Source organism: Anomaloglossus baeobatrachus, chromosome 5 (genome assembly GCF_048569485.1).
Source record: "Anomaloglossus baeobatrachus isolate aAnoBae1 chromosome 5, aAnoBae1.hap1, whole genome shotgun sequence".
In the NCBI taxonomy this organism is placed as follows: domain Eukaryota; kingdom Metazoa; phylum Chordata; class Amphibia; order Anura; family Aromobatidae; genus Anomaloglossus; species Anomaloglossus baeobatrachus.
In genome coordinates this window covers 348,938,209-348,955,549 of record NC_134357.1, presented here as the reverse complement: position 1 = coordinate 348,955,549, position 17,341 = coordinate 348,938,209, and the positions used below count along the sequence as shown (strand labels likewise).

The window sequence follows — 17,341 nt, the reverse complement described above, 5'->3', positions numbered from 1 at the left end:
GTGTTAAATGCCCTATCAGAAATTGACAGAGGCATTTAACTGATTAACAGCTACGGGTGGAGAGATTCACTTAAGATGCACTTGGCTGCTGTCTAAGGCTGGTTTCAGATCAGCGTTTTCATGCCGCACTCCAAGATCCGGCAGGGCAGTACAGTACAATACAGTTCACAGACAGTGCGGCAAGCCCAGTCACATGCTCTTGTCACATGACAGCTTGCCAGTGAACTGTATTGTACTGCCCTTGTGCCAGATCTTTGAGTGCGGCAGGAAACCGCTGATCTGAAACCAGCCTCAATCAGCCGTCAAGTGCCAGAAAGATGCGGGCTCAGCATATGACACGGCCGATGACATACATGTAGAATCATGAGAAATTAATGAGTAGAATACATGAGAAATCCTCCAAAATAAAAAAAAAAAAAAGTTCTACATCAAGGTTATTCCATAATAGGAGGCCTCAGGGGGTGTCACCATATTTCTTTAATTTTATAGCCTCCATCCATACTTCTGTTTGTCTGCCATTGAGATTGCATGAGCTGCTGAGTTCACAGATTGGCTGTAGCACTATCCAAGTGATGTGAGCTTCAGGCAGAGACCGCTGGTAGTAGAGAGTTGGCGCTGGATATTGAGGGTAAAGTAATGTCATCTCTCTCTCTATCTATATATATCTAAAGTAGCTTATTTAAAAAAAAACAAAACAAAACTTTTCTAAGAGAAACAAACCTTGTGACCTCAATACAGAAAATAATTGCAAAAAGCCTTGATTCTTATAGGACTCATTAAACCCATCCAAAGAAAATAACACTTTGTTTCAAAGAATTTTATTTGAGAGCTTCTTTACAAAGATACTTGAAATATGAAAGTCGTTGGATAGAAATATTAAGCAGTCTTGTCAAACACACTAAATTAACAAAAAATAAAATTATTTCAGAGCTCACAGAGCTTAAAGAGCAAAAAAGATTATAGGCAACCAAGCAAAATGTCAATGCATTCCCTGACAGCCTTCTAACAAACGCTTACATTTCTTGCCTGGAAACACATTGAGATTTTGTTTGGTATAGAAGGAATACCATAACTATGTACAAAATAAATTTCACAGATACATAAATGTAATCATTTGAGACAAACTGCAGTTTAATTTCCTCGTTTGCTATCTTTTTGAGAAACATATTAAAGCACTAAATTTTTTCCAACTTCTGTAACAGGTTTTGTGATTTGTACTTTTACCCCCCAACACAACAAGTAGTTCAGGTATTTATTTCTTCCATTGCCCTTTACTTTTTCTGTCCTAGCTATTTCCTCTTAGACAGTAAGGCAGCACAGCAAATTAACAGATTGAATGCTGTTTAGCCAATGCACTGCATTCATTTTTAAGGTTTTAGTTTTGTACACAAAAATACAATACACCCATTCCCTTCCAACTGCATCTAAATAAAAGAATCCCTACAACACTCTTTTGAAAAGTATAGTATATTCTATGTACAAAATAGTCTGGGTCAGAATCATCGACGAACAGGAAACAGAAGCTGAGTGGATGTCATGGAATCCGGGAAGAGACTGTGATAAGTTGGAAGAGGGACATATGCAGCAGTAATCATCTTGCCTACGGAGAAGAAAGGTTCATCAGTTTAAGTAACTTCCAAGTTTTCAAGTACACATGATATAATTGACAAGTATAACAACTTACCAGCAAACCACCTTCCATGCAAAGCATTAACTGCTGCAATTGCAGATGCTATGGTTGGACATTTCACATAAACGTTACCCTGTAAAGTAAGTGGGAAAGATTTTTTAAAAAAAAAAAAAACACCACACTTTGTTAAACAAAATCTGCAAGGTGAGAGCAAGGTGAGATCCAGCAATAAAGTCCAAAAATAATAAAAAAATTGGATAAAACTTATTTCATTCTTTTTAAAAAAAAATCCATCATGTAGGAAAAATTAGAGAGTAAGGACTTAAGGCCGAAACGCGTCCTCTTTCCTAATTTTCCCTACATGATGGATGTAAAAAAAAAAAAAAAAAAGTTTAATTTTTTTTAATTATTTTTGGACTTGATTGCTAGATCTCACCTTGCAAATTTGTCTACCTACACAAGAAGTTGGCTGACTTGTGTTTCAAGCATTAACCCCTTCAGCCCCCCGGGCACTTTCTGTTTTTGCTCCACTTCTTCCGAGAGGCGTAACTTTTTTATTTTTCCATCAATCTTGCCATATCAGGGCTTGATTTTTGCGGGACGAGTTGTATTTTTAAATGAAATCATACGTTTTACCATATAGTGTACTGGAAAACGGCAAAAAAATTCCAAGTGCGGAAAAATTGCAAAAAAAGTGTGATCGTACAATAGTTTTTTGGATATTTTATTCACTGTGTTCACTATATGGTAAAACTAATGCATCTATGTGATGCCTCAGGTCAGTGCGCATTTGTAGACACCAAGCATGTATAGGTTTACTTGTATCTAAGGGGTTAAAAAAAATTCACAAGCTTGTCCAAAAAAAAGTGGCGCACGTTTTGCGCCATTTTCCAAAACCCGTAGCATTCTCATTTTTTGGGATCTGAGGCTCAGTGATGGCTTATGTTTTGCGTCTCAACCTGATGTTTAACGGTACCATTTTTGCGGAGATGCTACGTTTTGATCGTCTGTTATTGCATTTTGTGCAAAATTTGCTGCAACCAAAAAACGTAATTTTGGCGTTTTGAATTTTTTTGCCGCTACGCAGTTTACTGATCAGATTCATTGATTTTATATATTTTGATAGATCAGGCATTTCTGAACGCGGCGATACCAAATGTGTGTATTTTTTATTTTTTTAACCCTTTAATTTTCAATGGGGTGAAAGGGGGGTGATTTGAACTTTAAGGTTTTTTTAATTTTTTAAAACTTTTTTTTTATTTTACTAGTCCCTCTAGGGGGCTATAGCGATCAGCAATCCGATCGCTCTGCACTATCTGCAGATCTCAGCTACAGAGCTGAGAACTGCAGATTTGCTGCTTTACTTTCAATGCCGGCTGTATTCCGGCATTGAGAGGAAGTGAGTCATGATCGCTACAGGCGTCATCACATGACCCTGTGCTACCATGGCAACCACCGAAAGTCACGTGATCATGTAACGTGACTTCCGGTGGGGGCGGGGTAAGTGACTGTCATGGCGGCGCCCATATACATATCGCTGTCAGATTTTGGCAGCGAAATTTAAGGGGTTAATGGCCGCGGGTGGAAGCGATTCCACCCGCGGCTAGCAGGCACACGTCAGCTGTTAATAACAGCTGATATGTGCGCGGTTCGCCGCCTGCAGAAGGCGGGGCTTGCCGGCACACGATCCATGACGTACCCAGTACGTCATGGGTCGTTAAGGGGTTAAGGAGTTATCCAGGACCAAGCAACCACCATCAACAGGTGTAAAATAATAAAAAAAATTACTTTTGGACAATTCAATATTGAATCCTGATGCTTCTTTTCTGTTTCCATATGCTTCAAATGTCACAGCTTTTTATACTCCGCATGATATGTACAGCACATCACTATTTGGCCGCAGAGGTCACAGCCTATATTTCCACTGTGAGATATGAAGCAAACGTAACATACAGTGGGGAAAGAAGGGAATTTTGTTTACTTACCGTAAATTCCTTTTCTTCTAGCTCCTATTGGGAGACCCAGACAATTGGGTGTATAGCTACTGCCTCCGGAGGCCACACAAAGCATTACACTTTAAAAAGTGTAACCCCTCCCCTCTGCCTATACACCCCCCGTGCATCACGGGCCCATCAGTTTTGGTGCCAAAGCAGGAAGGAGGAAAACTTATAAATTGGTCTAAGGTAAATTCAATCCGAAGGATGTTCGGAGAACTGAAACCATGAACCAAAAGAACAATTCAACATGAACAACATGTGTATACAAAAGAACAACAGCCCGAAGGGAACAGGGGCGGGTGCTGGGTCTCCCAATTGGAGCTAGAAGAAAAGGAATTTACGGTAAGTAAACAAAATTCCCTTCTTTGTCGCTCCATTGGGAGACCCAGACAATTGGGACGTCCAAAAGCAGTCCCTGGGTGGGTAAAAGAATACCTCGATAAAAAGAGCCGAAAAACGACCCCCTCTTACAGGTGGGCAACCGCCGCCTGAAGGACTCGCCTACCTAGGCTGGCATCTGCCGAAGCATAGGTATGCACCTGATGGTGTTTCGTGAAGGTGTGCAGACTCGACCAGGTAGCCGCCTGACACACCTGCTGAGCCGTAGCCTGGTGCCGCAATGCCCAGGACGCACCCACGGCTCTGGTAGAATGGGCTTTCAGCCCTGAAGGAATCGGAAGCCCAGAAGAACGATAGGCTTCAAAAATCGGTTCCTTGATCCACCGAGCCAAGGTAGACTTGGAAGCCTGCGACCCCTTACGCTGGCCAGCGACAAGGACAAAGAGCGCATCAGAGCGGCGCAGGGGCGCCGTGCGAGACACGTAGATCCGGAGTGCTCTCACTAGATCTAACAAATGCAAATCCTTTTCACATTGGTGAACTGGATGAGGGCAAAATGAAGGCAAAGAGATATCCTGATTGAGATGGAAAGTGGACACCACCTTAGGGAGAAAGTCCGGGACCGGACGCAGAACCACCTTATCCTGGTGAAAAACCAGGAAAGGGCCTTTGCATGACAGCGCTGCAAGCTCTGACACTCTACGGAGTGAAGTAACCGCCACTAGAAATGCCACCTTCTGCGAAAGACGTGATAGAGAGACATCCCGCAGCGGCTCAAAAGGTGGTTTTTGAAGAGCCCGTAGAACCATGTTGAGATCCCAGGGTTCCAGCGGACGCTTGTAAGGTGGGACTATGTGGCAAACTCCCTGCAGGAACGTGCGTACCTGCGGAAGCCTGGCTAGACGCTTTTGAAAAAACACGGAAAGCGCCGAGACTTGACCTTTGAGAGAGCCGAGAGACAAACCCTTGTCCAATCCCGATTGAAGGAAGGAAAGAAACCTGGGTAAGGCAAACGGCCAGGGGATAAACCCCCTCTCAGAGCACCAGGCTAAGAAGATCTTCCAAGTTCTGTGGTAGATCTCGGCTGACGTTGGCTTCCTGGCCTGTCTCATAGTGGCAATGACATCATGAGACAACCCTGAGGACGCTAAGAGCCAGGACTGAATGGCCACACAGTCAGGTTGAGGGCCGCAGAACTCAGATGGAAAAATGGCCCTTGAGATAGCAAGTCTGGTCGGTCTGGGAGCGCCCACGGTTGCCCCACCGTGAGATGCCACAGATCCGGGTACCACGACCGCCTCGGCCAATCTGGAGCGACGAGGATGGCGCGGCGGCAATCGGACCTGATCTTGCGCAACACTCTGGGCAGCATTGCCAGAGGAGGGAATACATAAGGCAGTTGAAACTGCGACCAATCCTGAACTAAGGCGTCCGCCGCCAGAGCTCTGTGGTCCTGAGACCGTGCCATGAATGCCGGGACCTTGTTGTTGTGCCGAGACGCCATGAGATCGACGTCCGGCGTTCCCCAGCGGCAACAGATCTCTTGAAACACGTCCGGGTGGAGAGACCATTCCCCCGCGTCCATGCCCTGGCGACTGAGGAAGTCTGCTTCCCAGTTTTCTACGCCCGGAATGTGAACCGCGGAGATGGTGGAGGCTGTGGCCTCCGCCCACAGCAGAATCCGCCGGACTTCTTGGAAGGCTTGACGACTGCGAGTGCCGCCCTGGTGGTTGATGTATCTCCAGAACATTGATCTGAAGGGAAGACTCTGTCGGAGTCCAGGTTCCCTGAGCCTTGTGGTGGCGAAAAACCGCTCCCCATCCCGACAGGCTCGCGTCCGTCGTGACCACAGCCCAGGATGGGGGCAGAAAGGATTTTCCTTTCGACAGAGAAGTGGGGAGAAGCCACCACTGAAGAGAGGTCTTGGCTTCCAGAGACAGAGATACGTTCCTGTCCAAGGACGTCGGCCTCTTGTCCCATTTGCGGAGAATGTCCCATTGGAGTGGACGCAGATGAAATTGCGCAAATGGAACTGCCTCCATTGCTGCCACCATCTTCCCCAGGAAGTGCATGAGGCGCCTCAAGGGGTGCGACTGTGCCTGAAGAAGGGATCGCACCCCTGTCTGCAGCGACCGCTGTTTGTCCAGCGGCAGCTTGACCATCGCTGAGAGAGTATGAAACTCCATTCCGAGGTACGTCAGTGACTGGGTCGGAGACAATTTTGACTTTGGAAAATTGATGATCCACCCGAACCTCTGGAGAGTCTCCAGAGCAACGGTCAGACTGTGTTGACAAGCCACCCGTGAGGGTGCCTTGACTAGGAGATAGTCTAGGTAAGGGATCACCGAGTGGCCCTGAGAGTGAAGGATCGCTACGACGGATGCCATGACCTTGGTGAAGACCCGTGGGGCTGTCGCCAGGCCGAAAGGCAGTGCCACAAACTGAAGGTGTTCGTCCCCGATGGCGAAACGCAGGAAGCGTTGATGCTCTTGAGCGATCGGCACATGGAGATAGGCATCTTTGATGTCGATTGATGCTAGGAAGTCTCCCTGGGACATCGAAGCGATGACCGATCGGAGGGATTCCATGCGAAACCTCCTGGTTGTCACATGTCTGTTGAGCAATTTTAGGTCCAAAACGGGACGGAATGAGCCGTCCTTTTTTGGCACCACGAACAGATTGGAGTAAAAACCGCGACCGCGTTCCTGGAGGGGAACGGGGATCACCACTCCTTCTGTTTTCAGAGTGTCCACCGCCTGAAAAAGCGCAACTGTCCGCTCGGGGGGCGGAGATGTTCTGAAAAAACGAGTCGGAGGACGAGAGCCGAACTCTATCCTGTAACCGTGAGACAGAATGTCCCTCACCCATCGGTCTTGGACATGTGGCCACCAGGCGTCGCAAAAGCGGGAGAGCCTGCCACCGACCGAGGATGCGGTTTGGGGCGGCCGAAAGTCATGAGGAGGCCGCCTTTGAGACGGTGCCTCCAGCGGTCTTTGGAGGACGTGACTTAGACCGCCATGCAGAAGAGTTCCTCTGGCTCTTCTGTGGTCTGTTGGACGAGGAGGGTTGGGATCTGGCTGAGGGCCGAAAGGACCGAAACCTCGCTTGAACTTTCCGTTGCTGAGGTCGGTTTGGTTTGGGGTAAGGACGAGTCCTTTCCCTTGGATTGCTTAATAATTTCATCCAATCGCTCGCCAAACAGTCGGTCGCCAGAAAAAGGCAAACCGGTCAAGAACTTTTTGGAAGCAGAGTCTGCCTTCCATTCGCGTAGCCACATGGCCCTGCGGACTGCCACAGAATTGGCGGATGCTACCCCTGTACGGCTAGCCGAGTCCAGGACAGCTTTCATGGCGTAGGATGCAAATACTGACGCCTGAGAAGTCAAAGATGTTACTTGTGGCGCAGCGGTACGGGTGACCGCATTAATCTCAGACAGACAAGCTGAGATAGCCTGGAGTGCCCACACTGCTGCAAAGGCTGGGGCAAAAGATGCGCCTATGGCTTCATAGATGGATTTCAGTAGTAGCTCTATCTGCCTGTCCGTGGCATCCTTGAGCGATGCACCGTCAGCCACTGCTACTACGGATCTAGCCGCCAGTCTAGAGACTGGAGGATCCACCTTGGGACACTGAGCCCAACCCTTAACCACATCAGCGGGGAAGGGGTAACGTGTGTCATTAAGGCGTTTAGTAAAGCGCTTGTCCGGGAAAGCCCTGTGCTTCTGGACAGCATCTCTGAAGTTAGAGTGATCGAAGAAAGCACTCAGTGTACGTTTAGGAAACCTAAACTGGTGTTTCTCCTGTTGTGAAGCCGAATCCTCTGTAGGCGGAGTTGGGGGAGACAGATCTAGCACCTGGTTGATGGATGCTATAAGATCATTCACTATGGCGTCCCCTTCAGGTGTATCCAGATTGAGCGCAACGTCAGGATCAGAGTCCTGAGCTGCGACCTCCGCCGCCTCCTCTAGAGAATCCTCATGCTGAGACCCCGAACTGCGTGAAGAAGTCGGGGAAGATTCTAAGCGAGCCCGCTTAGCTGGTCTGGGACTACGGTCCGTGCCGGAGTCCTGCACGTAATAACTAGAGGCCACACCAGGAACACGCTTAGTCGCAGACCGAGAGGGGCCTGGGGGTGATCCCGCAGTGCCCGGGGCCTGTGTAAGGGCCGGTCTGGACTGCAAAACCTCTAGAAACCTAGCCGACCATTTATCCATAGACTGAGTCATGGAATGAGAAAGCGACTCAGAGAGTTTGTCAGCTAAAACAGCAAACTCTGTCCCTGCCATCTGGACAGGGGGGGGCCGGTGGTTCTACCTGGGCCGAGGGACCCCCTAGTGCCTCAGGCTCCGGCTGAGCGAGAGCCACAGGGGCTGAGCATTGCTCACAGTGAGGGTAGGTGGAACCTGCAGGTAACATGGCCGCACAAGAGGTACAGGTAGCAAAATAACCCTGTGCCTTGGCCCCCTTGCTCCTTGTGAACGACATGCTGTTGTCTCCCAGGAGCGTGCTCACTGAGGGTATATAGCCACAAGTAAACAATACAGCTGAACCGGAAAAGTATACAAATATAATGTATCTATATATAGTTCAGCACCCTAGGGGGACCAGCACCGGTAACCGGTGTGGCTTACCAACCGCTCCAGCGGTGTGTGGCCACCAGATTCCCTGCCTCGGGTCTCCCAGAGCTGCAGCAGACGTCCTCCACCGGCAGAATGTGTTAAAACATGGCTGTCGGTGTTCACAGGGGAGGAGGGAGCCGTGGGCGGACTTACAAAAGTGCGGGAATCTGGTGCCCCATAGGGATTAGTGAGGGGGAAGGACAGCTATGTGTGCTCCAGCCCTCACTGTCTGCATCAGCTTGACCGTCCCGCCCTTGCCCCTGACTGGCAGGCTCGTGGGCGGGCATTTAATGTACTAGGCCGCAAAAGCCGGGGACTAAAGTAGAAACCGCGGCCGGCCAGCAGGCATGGTCGGCGCGGTAGTCCCGTACAAAAAAACAATACTGCATGCGCTGCAGCGTCCGAGGCCCAGGTGCTCCATGCACCGTCCCAAAGGGGATACAGAGTACCTGTAGTTGCAGGGCCTTGTCCCTGACGATACTCAGTCTCCTGTCCGGCAGATACCACCAGGGGCTGCGGAGGGAGCCCGGTCCCAGTGCCTGGATGACCGGATAGGATCCCACTTCACCCAGAGCCCCTAAGGGATGGGGAAGGAAAGCGGCATGTGGGCTCCAGCCTCTGTACCCGCAATGGGTACCTCAACCTTAACAACACCGCCGACTCAGTGGGGTGAGAAGGGAGCATGCCGGGGGCCCTGTAAAGGGCCCTCTTTTCTTCCATCCGAAATAGTCAGCAGCTGCTGCTGACTAAAATGTGGAGCACTGTGTGCATGTGTGCCTCCTTCAACACAAAGCTAAAAAACTGATGGGCCCGTGATGCACGGGGGGTGTATAGGCAGAGGGGAGGGGTTACACTTTTTAAAGTGTAATGCTTTGTGTGGCCTCCGGAGGCAGTAGCTATACACCCAATTGTCTGGGTCTCCCAATGGAGCGACAAAGAAATAAGTATTTGATGCACTGATTTTTCAAGTTTTCCCACCTAACAATCAGACCTCTCAATTCTTTGTATCATAGGTACACTTCAACTGTGACTAACAGAACCCTCCCTCCCCCCCCCCCAAAAAAACCCACATTGTATGATTTAAGTAATTTGTATTTGATTGCACTAAGTATTTGATCACCTACCAACCAGCAAAAATTCAGACCCTCACAGACCTGTTTATTCTTTAAGAAGGCTTCCTACTCTGCACGTATTAACTGTATAAACTGCACCTGTTTGAACCCATTAAAAAGGTACACGTCCACACTCCAATCTGTCCACCATATTCAAGACCAAAGAGCTGTCTAAAGACACCAGGGACAAAATTGTAGACCTCACCAGGGCTGGGATGGGCTACAGGTCAATATGCAAGCAGCTTAGGAAGATGTCAACAACTGTTGGAGCAATTATTAGAAAGTGGAAGAAACACAAGATGACTGTCAGTCTTACTCAGTCTGGGGTTCCATGCAAGATCTTCTCTCGTGGGGTAATTAGGATTCTGAGAAAAGTCAGGAATCAACTCAGAACTACACGAGAGGACCTGGTCAATGACCTAAAGAGAGCTGGGACCACAGTCTCATAGATTACAGTTGGTAACACACTAAACAGTCATTGTTTCAAACCCTGCAGGGCATGCAAGGTTCCCCTGCTCACACCAACACATGTCCAGGTCCAGTAGAAGTTCTCTAATGACCATCTGGATGATCTAGAGGAGGCATGTGGTCAGATGACACCAAAATAGATTTTTTTGGTATCACCTCCACTCAATGTGTTTGGAGGAAGATAAATGAGTATAACCTCAAGAACACTGACCAAACCTTGAATAGGGGACAGGACGACTGCACCGTATTGAAGGGGGAATGGCTGGTGTCCTATATAGCGAGATTTTGACCAACAACCTTCCATAAGAAAGAGCATCGAGAATGGGTCGTGGCTGCGTCTACCAGCATGACAATGACCTGAAACACAGCCAGGGCAGCTAAGGAGTGGCTCCATAAGAAGCATTTCAAGGTCCTGGCGTGGTCTAGCCAGTCTTCAGACCTAAACTCAATACAAAATCAGGGAGCGGAAACTATGCTGTCCAGCGACAGCCCCGAAACCTGAAAGATCTGGAGAAGATCTGTATGGATGAGTGGGGCAAAATCCCTGCTGTAAACTTGATCAAAAACAGGAAACATCTGATTTCATATTTTGTACAGAAACCTGTATTTGCAATTAGAAGTTTTTTTTAATTTTATCCATTTTATGCAATAAAATGCAAATCAATTTAATAATCATACAATTGATTTTCTGGACTTTTTGGGGGTATTGTCTGTCTATTACAGTTGAAGTGTACCTATGATAAAAGTTGCAGACCTCTCCATTCTTTGTAGGTGGGAAACCGTGCAAAAAAATTGGCAGCGTTTCACATACTTATTTTCCTTACTTTCTTTAAAAAGCCACTTTTGACTTTTAGGATTGCTAATTCCAATAGGTGGCGCTAAAGTTGGTCTCCTTCCTCACTGGAGGGACAATTTGAATATTTTCCTTACTGTAAGTGGAGTGTGAAGTATCAGACATGCAATAAAGGTTTACATGCATGGCTACCTATGTGCACCTTTTGAATCATCTTGTAAACCCCTATAATCAAGGACATTAACCCCTTAAAGATGAATGGCATACTGTGTCATCTGTCATCTCCCTGCCTTTGATGCAGGCTTGCACACCAAACACTCATCTCTCCTTGCACGTTGCCTGAAATCAGCCGCAGGTGGAGCAACTCTTCACCAGCAGCTATTAAACTGTTAAGTGCCACTGAGTGACAGTGGCATTTAACATGTGCTGGCAGGGGGACAAGTGGCTCTGACCACAACGCCATTGATGAGTTATGATAGCCCAGGGACAGCTGATGACCGCTGCTGTGTCTCACATCACAGTATTCCTATGAAAATCAGCCAGTGGCCAGAGTTCATAAGAGACTGATTTCTTCTATATACAGCAATGCTGTGGCATTGCTGTATAGGGAACAAGTGATCAGACTATTGCAGGTTCAAGTCCCATAAGGGGAAGCATATACCCATACCAAGGTGGTCTTTAAGGGGAAAGAAACCAAAAGTGATTCATGTGAACACAGGAAATAATATATCTCTCCAGTAAAAGAAAAAAGGACACACAATTTTCATTATGTCCATATACCAAATTAACCCACATTGTAAATAATCTGAAGACAGGAACTTACTTGTGGTGAACTTTTATCTACATAAATGTGAACAACTCCTCCATGTTTGTTGCATTCTTCAATAACATCATCTTTTATCTCTGTGTCCCAACCTGGCTCATCTTCCCTAGAGATTAAAAAAATAAGCAAGACACGTTCGTCACAAACATTACTAGCAATAAAGTGACAAGGAATCCAACATTTCTCTATTGCTTATTGGTGGACACGGGAAACCATGAGCGTATGCTGCTGCCACTAGGAGACTGACAGTGCAAAACAAGTTAGCTCCTCCCCAGGATACACCCACCAATCATAGCCAAGGTGATCAGCTTTAGCTTGGTGTCTGTAGGAGGCAGACATGGGGCTTACATTCAGCCCCATTTCTATCTTGGAATGTTTTGGGTTTGTTCCCCCCTTCATTAATGAATACCCTTTTTCTTTCACATTCAGCTTGGATTGTACAAGAGTACCTGCTCAGTATGTCATCTAACATAGGGACCAAGAACACCATATGGGTTTGTATCACTGCTGTTAACCAAGATCTGAGGCAGGACCCTAAGGCTATGTGTCCACGGTAGAATGTACCTGCGGATTTTTCTGCATGAAAATCCGCGACTTTCGCGGCAAATCCGCACCTTATTTTTGCCGCGGATTTACCGCGGATTTTTTTTTTCCCCCCGTTCTATACCCAAAATCCGCACCAAATAATTGACATGCTGCAGATTTTTCCGGATCAAAATCCGCGGCAGAAAAATCCGCAGCATGGACACAGCATTTCCAAAATGCCATTGAAATGGCTTGGAAGTGCCGCTGCTGCAGATTTTCGGAAAATCCGCGGCAAAATCCGCAGCGTGGGCACATAGCCTAAACCTCTAACATCAAGAGTGCTTGATAATCCCTGGCGGTTAGTCCTTACCACTATTCCTCTTGCCCACTCACCCACTAGAGTGACTATGAAGAGAGGGAAGACAGAACCAGTACCTTCAAGGTGCCCCGACAGACAGCATTTGGGACATCTGATGAAGGTCTTCCACCCTCAAGCTGCAAAGGATTCCAGGGCCTTCAGGACAGGTAACTTCACCTCACCCCAAGTACTGGTCTGTGTCATCTCTGCCCGTTTTCTCCCATATGCTACAAGAAACGTTCACTTTCTATGAGAAAGCCTCCAAATCGATTGTGTGTCCAACGGTGGGACAGTACCGCCAGTCCTCTTCTGATAGTCAGGCTTACAGACAGGCCTTCCAAAATTGACTCCACTATTGGGGATAACCTTCAAGGCACCTGCAGCTGCTTTCGTTATGCGGACTTTAACATGCCTCTGCTCATCTACATTTTTCTGGACCACCTAGAGTCCAGGAATCTCACGAACAGCCCACATTACCCTTGGCTTAAACACCTTTCCAGTATCCTATTTCAAGGTTCAGGTCAGCAGTATAGCCATCCTAGCAACATACCCAGAGAACAGGTTTCAAGGCTCTTTTCTTCAGCACACAAATTTTCAAGCACCTACAGCACACTTCTCACTCAGAATCACACCCCACAAATCTAAGTCTCCCATTGCGACCAAGTGTATAATTGTCTGGCGCACGGTCAAGTCACACGTGCAGGAGTCCTTCTCAGTAGTAAAGTTTTCTACTCTTGGTTCTTGAGTGATTTCCCTTCTCCCTAGTGATTCCCCTGGTATAACAGTTCCCTCCCTAGTCACTTAATCTTTGTGTGCAGGCGGTGTTCTCTAATTTTTCACAGGGCACCTTCCTAATTGTTCGAAGCTTGTGATGACAATCTCCAGTCTCTTCAGTTGGAGATATTTATTCCAGTTTCAACTATTCAGGATCGCTGATGGGATCAGTAAGGCTTCTCTACCTCCTTCATCTGGACCTCAGAGCAGTTTCATTGCGTATCCTCATTTGTTAAGATCATCAGTCAAGCTTGCTCTCCGCATGTAAAAGACATCGCTGCGACTCATCATTTGCAAAGATGGAACCCTGAGGCTTCTGATCATCATCTGAACAGTATGTGCCAGTATTTCCAGCAATTCGCAGTCCTGAAGAAAGATCTGTACCACAGATTTCCTTACCTACGAAGGACCTTCGACAGGAGACATGATTGCTTCTTAAAACTGTTCTCATTCATATTAGTTACAGAAGAGTACCCTTGACGTCGGTCTGATGGTTTCCAGAGTGTGCTATAGGATCCCTCACAGTTCGCATCCAAGTTCTGCGACACTCAGCAATTTCCTCCATTGCCCTGTGTGTCTTGTGCTATCCATCCTCCCCTTCCTTCCGTCATTCTCTGGTTACAGAAAGACAAAGGGAATCGGGTCTGCAGAGGTAGTCTACCATTCCGTAGACGTGGGATACCCTCTTGCAGACACCTCATGGAAACGTCTATATCAGTTTCCCTGTTTTTCGTTTTCAATGACTTCCGTTTTTACCGATCAGCTCATTGGTAATCAAGGCAGGGAAACCCTCCTCTTGTACCTATCCTTGCTCATGTGCTTTGTGGCATCAAACCTGGAGTCCACCCTGTTTCTCAGCTCTCCCTAGGTCCTATCCCTGCCTTTTAGGTATTTCAAAAGGAACCTGGCTTCCAATTCACATACCAAGTTTCCCAATGAGGAGGGTCCGCTTAGTTAATCTAAATCAGCTGGGGTCTACCTCTTTATATAGTGTCCCCCCTTTTGAATCCATCCAACTCTGCCTTGTTTTCCAAAAGGTTTTTTACCCCACGGTGATCCCATTCGGCCTGGCTCGGAACTAACAGTCTTGTTCTTCACCTTAACAGGGTGCTCATGCATCCGGTTTACTCTAAGATGGCCTTCTCTGGCTTGGTTTTTCTCCTCAAACTGTTCTCTAAGATATATTGTACATGGTCACAGCGCATCTCAGTGCCTGTCTAGAACAGCCTTCCTCGTTTCAATTCTTGTCAATTGTGTCTAGGACCTCTAGGCCTTTCCTCATCAGGTCTCTATTAAGCAGATCTCCAGGTTGCTTTACTTCTGTGCTTACCTTTTCAGGTTCTACTGACTTAAACCAGGATCCAGGATACACCATATCACCAGGCACAGCGCTGCTGAGCTGGCTAAACCCAGGACCTTTATCCTCAAGGTATTCTCTACCAAAACGCTAATAATCCACTCAAATTTCCATATCCCAGGCACCCATCTTGAAGCAAATCTTGACTAAGACCCAGGCGGGGTCGAAACGTCGGAATGACTCCAGTCGCCTCAATAAATTTGAAAACGTTTTTGCATCACAATCTATGAGTGCAGTGAATTTATTTATTATCTTCTATTTTGTGACTTGGCATTTTCATGCCAGTTTTTCCCAACCTCGACAAAATGGGTGGGCCACACCTCGTTTAATTCCTGACGAGCTGTGGCGTTTCCTGCAACAAATCTCACTCCATTTCTTGACTGGTGTGAAGTTCTGGCGTGGTACACGGAAGCACAACCACTCGTCACATGCTTTAAATTCATGAAAAGATGTAGGTCTCATTAACACCAACAACACCAGTCTGATGAAGCTGTACTTTACTGTTTACAGATTGTGGTCATATTGTAGATCCTGTAATGATTTCTAAAATACAGAACTAATAAAAAGATAAAATTACTTACTGTTGTGGGTTAAACATATTTGACAGCTGGAAGCATTGTGTGGCAAGTGGCTGGGTAGCTGCTGCAGCAGGGACTGGTAAAGTGGATGACGTCAATGAGATGGCAGCAGCTGAGGCGGCAGCAGCAGCAAGAGCTGTAAGTTTCAGAAAGTTACACATCTTGTAATTTAGAAAGCACATGCACTTTGAAATTACATTAAAAAAAACTACATATCTACATCTTATTGACCTTCACATTTGAATGATCATTTCAGTTATTGTTTTCTAAAATCAATGACTGCCAGATTCTACTGGTTATGCATTCTATTTGAGTTTCTTTTATAGCAAATTAAGTGCAAAGCTATTAATGCCTATACCCCACATTTTTAAAGGGAACCTGTCACCAGTTTTTTCACTATTAAACTAAAAGTATCACCTTCTGCAGCTCCTGTGCTGCATTCTATGAAGGTGCACCTTGTTCCCCGACTCCCCTTACAGACCCCAAAAATAACACTATAAAAGCTGACAGCCACGTATGCAAATTACATGTGTGGCTCAGATGGACGTCCTCTTTTCTCCATCGTTTCATTGGAGAACACAGGACCATGGGTTATGCTGCTGTCACTAGGAGGCTGACACTAAGTAAACAGAAAAAGTTAGCTCCTCCCCAGCAGTATAACCCCTGAGCCGGAGGCGGACTCAATCAGTTTTTGCTTAGTGTCGTAGGAGGCTGATGTGGGCCGACTGGGCCCCCTTCAGCCACTTGATTTTTTGCGATATTTTTTCATTTTTTTTTCTCGGCGACGCTCATCGCTCTCATCTGTTGGAATTCTCTTTTTCTACAGGTATCGTTTCTCTACCTCAGCTCTCGCAGCCCGTGTGGGTACCACTCCCCTGGGTCGCAGAGGCTCGAGTCGTCAGGCCCTCTCCCCCGTCCAATTCCATGGTACCACTCCCGGGTTGGCACGCGGGGCTGAACCTTCCTGGGCACCCCCTGTCCACCCTACGGTATCACCCCAAAGGGTGCAAGGGGCATACAGCAGGGACTGGACCTCGCAGCGCATCTGGATGGTATGATGGGGCCCGCAGCGCTGCCACACTACTGAGGGGCTCCCTCCCCTCCCCAGCGTCCACCTGCCTCATTCTTCTCCTGCTGCCCGCAGCCATTCCTCCGGTGTGCGGAGCACACGGACACAGGTGCAGAGCTCCACGCCTGCACACTGGCAGATGCGACGCCGCCGATCAGGTAGCACACCCTCTCCTACCTTTCTCCCGGGCGGTTGCAAAATTTAGGCCCCGGTCCGGGCCTACTCACCGGGCGCCCCGGCCACGTTCCCATCCGACGCCACACTTGCAGTGCTCGGCCGGCACCCGGACATCGCTACCGCGCCACCGCTCCCACAGGTAGGACCGCCGGCCTCTACCTGCCCCTGCGCCGGCTGCTTCAAGTTTAGGCTCCGGCCTGGGCCTAGTCACCGGACGCCCCGGGCCGCATCGGGCGACAGAGTGCACCGGCGTGCACGCAGAGCTCCCTGTCGGCATCAGGTATTCGCTGCTGCGCCGCCGCCACCGTTCGCTGGCAGGACAGCCGGCCTGTATCTTCCTGCTCCGGCAGCTTCAAAATTTAGGCCCCGGCTTCGGCCCTGTCCCCGGCGTCCTAGGCCCGCCTCCTGCCGCAGCGCGATTGGCCGCCGGCCGCTCGGTCTCCACCCTCCTCCTAGCCCCAGGCATCACAGGGGGGGCGGTGGAGGTTTTTTCCCGCTCTCCTCGGCCCCCCCTCCAGCCTCCTCAGAATCCATTTAAAAAAAAAAAAAAAAAAAAAAAGACTGATTATAGCAGTTCCCCTGGTCTGCGAATTGCTGAGGCTACAGCAACCCTCATATTGGGGAAAAGTAGCCAACATTAGCCACGTTCATTAACATTAGTGGTTGTTTGTTTTTCTTTTATCATGGGCTCAGTTTATTTCAATATGTAAACGTATATATATA

General features: G+C 47.8%; 1 protein-coding gene across 3 annotated transcripts in view; it reads right to left on the bottom strand.

Moving 5' to 3' along the window:
* Positions 1-802: 802 nt before the first annotated feature.
* Positions 803-17,341, bottom strand: part of RBM39 (RNA binding motif protein 39) — a 134,342-nt gene continuing 117,803 nt past the window's right edge. For all 3 annotated transcript variants that reach the window (XM_075349896.1, XM_075349895.1, XM_075349897.1), the window contains 4 exons: positions 15,376-15,508; positions 11,781-11,886; positions 1,685-1,763; positions 803-1,600 (listed from right to left, as the gene is read on the bottom strand). In XM_075349896.1, the coding sequence (XP_075206011.1) occupies positions 1,500-1,600; positions 1,685-1,763; positions 11,781-11,886; positions 15,376-15,508 (419 nt within the window). In that variant the 3' untranslated portion in view covers positions 803-1,499. The remainder of the gene's footprint in view (positions 1,601-1,684; positions 1,764-11,780; positions 11,887-15,375; positions 15,509-17,341) is intronic.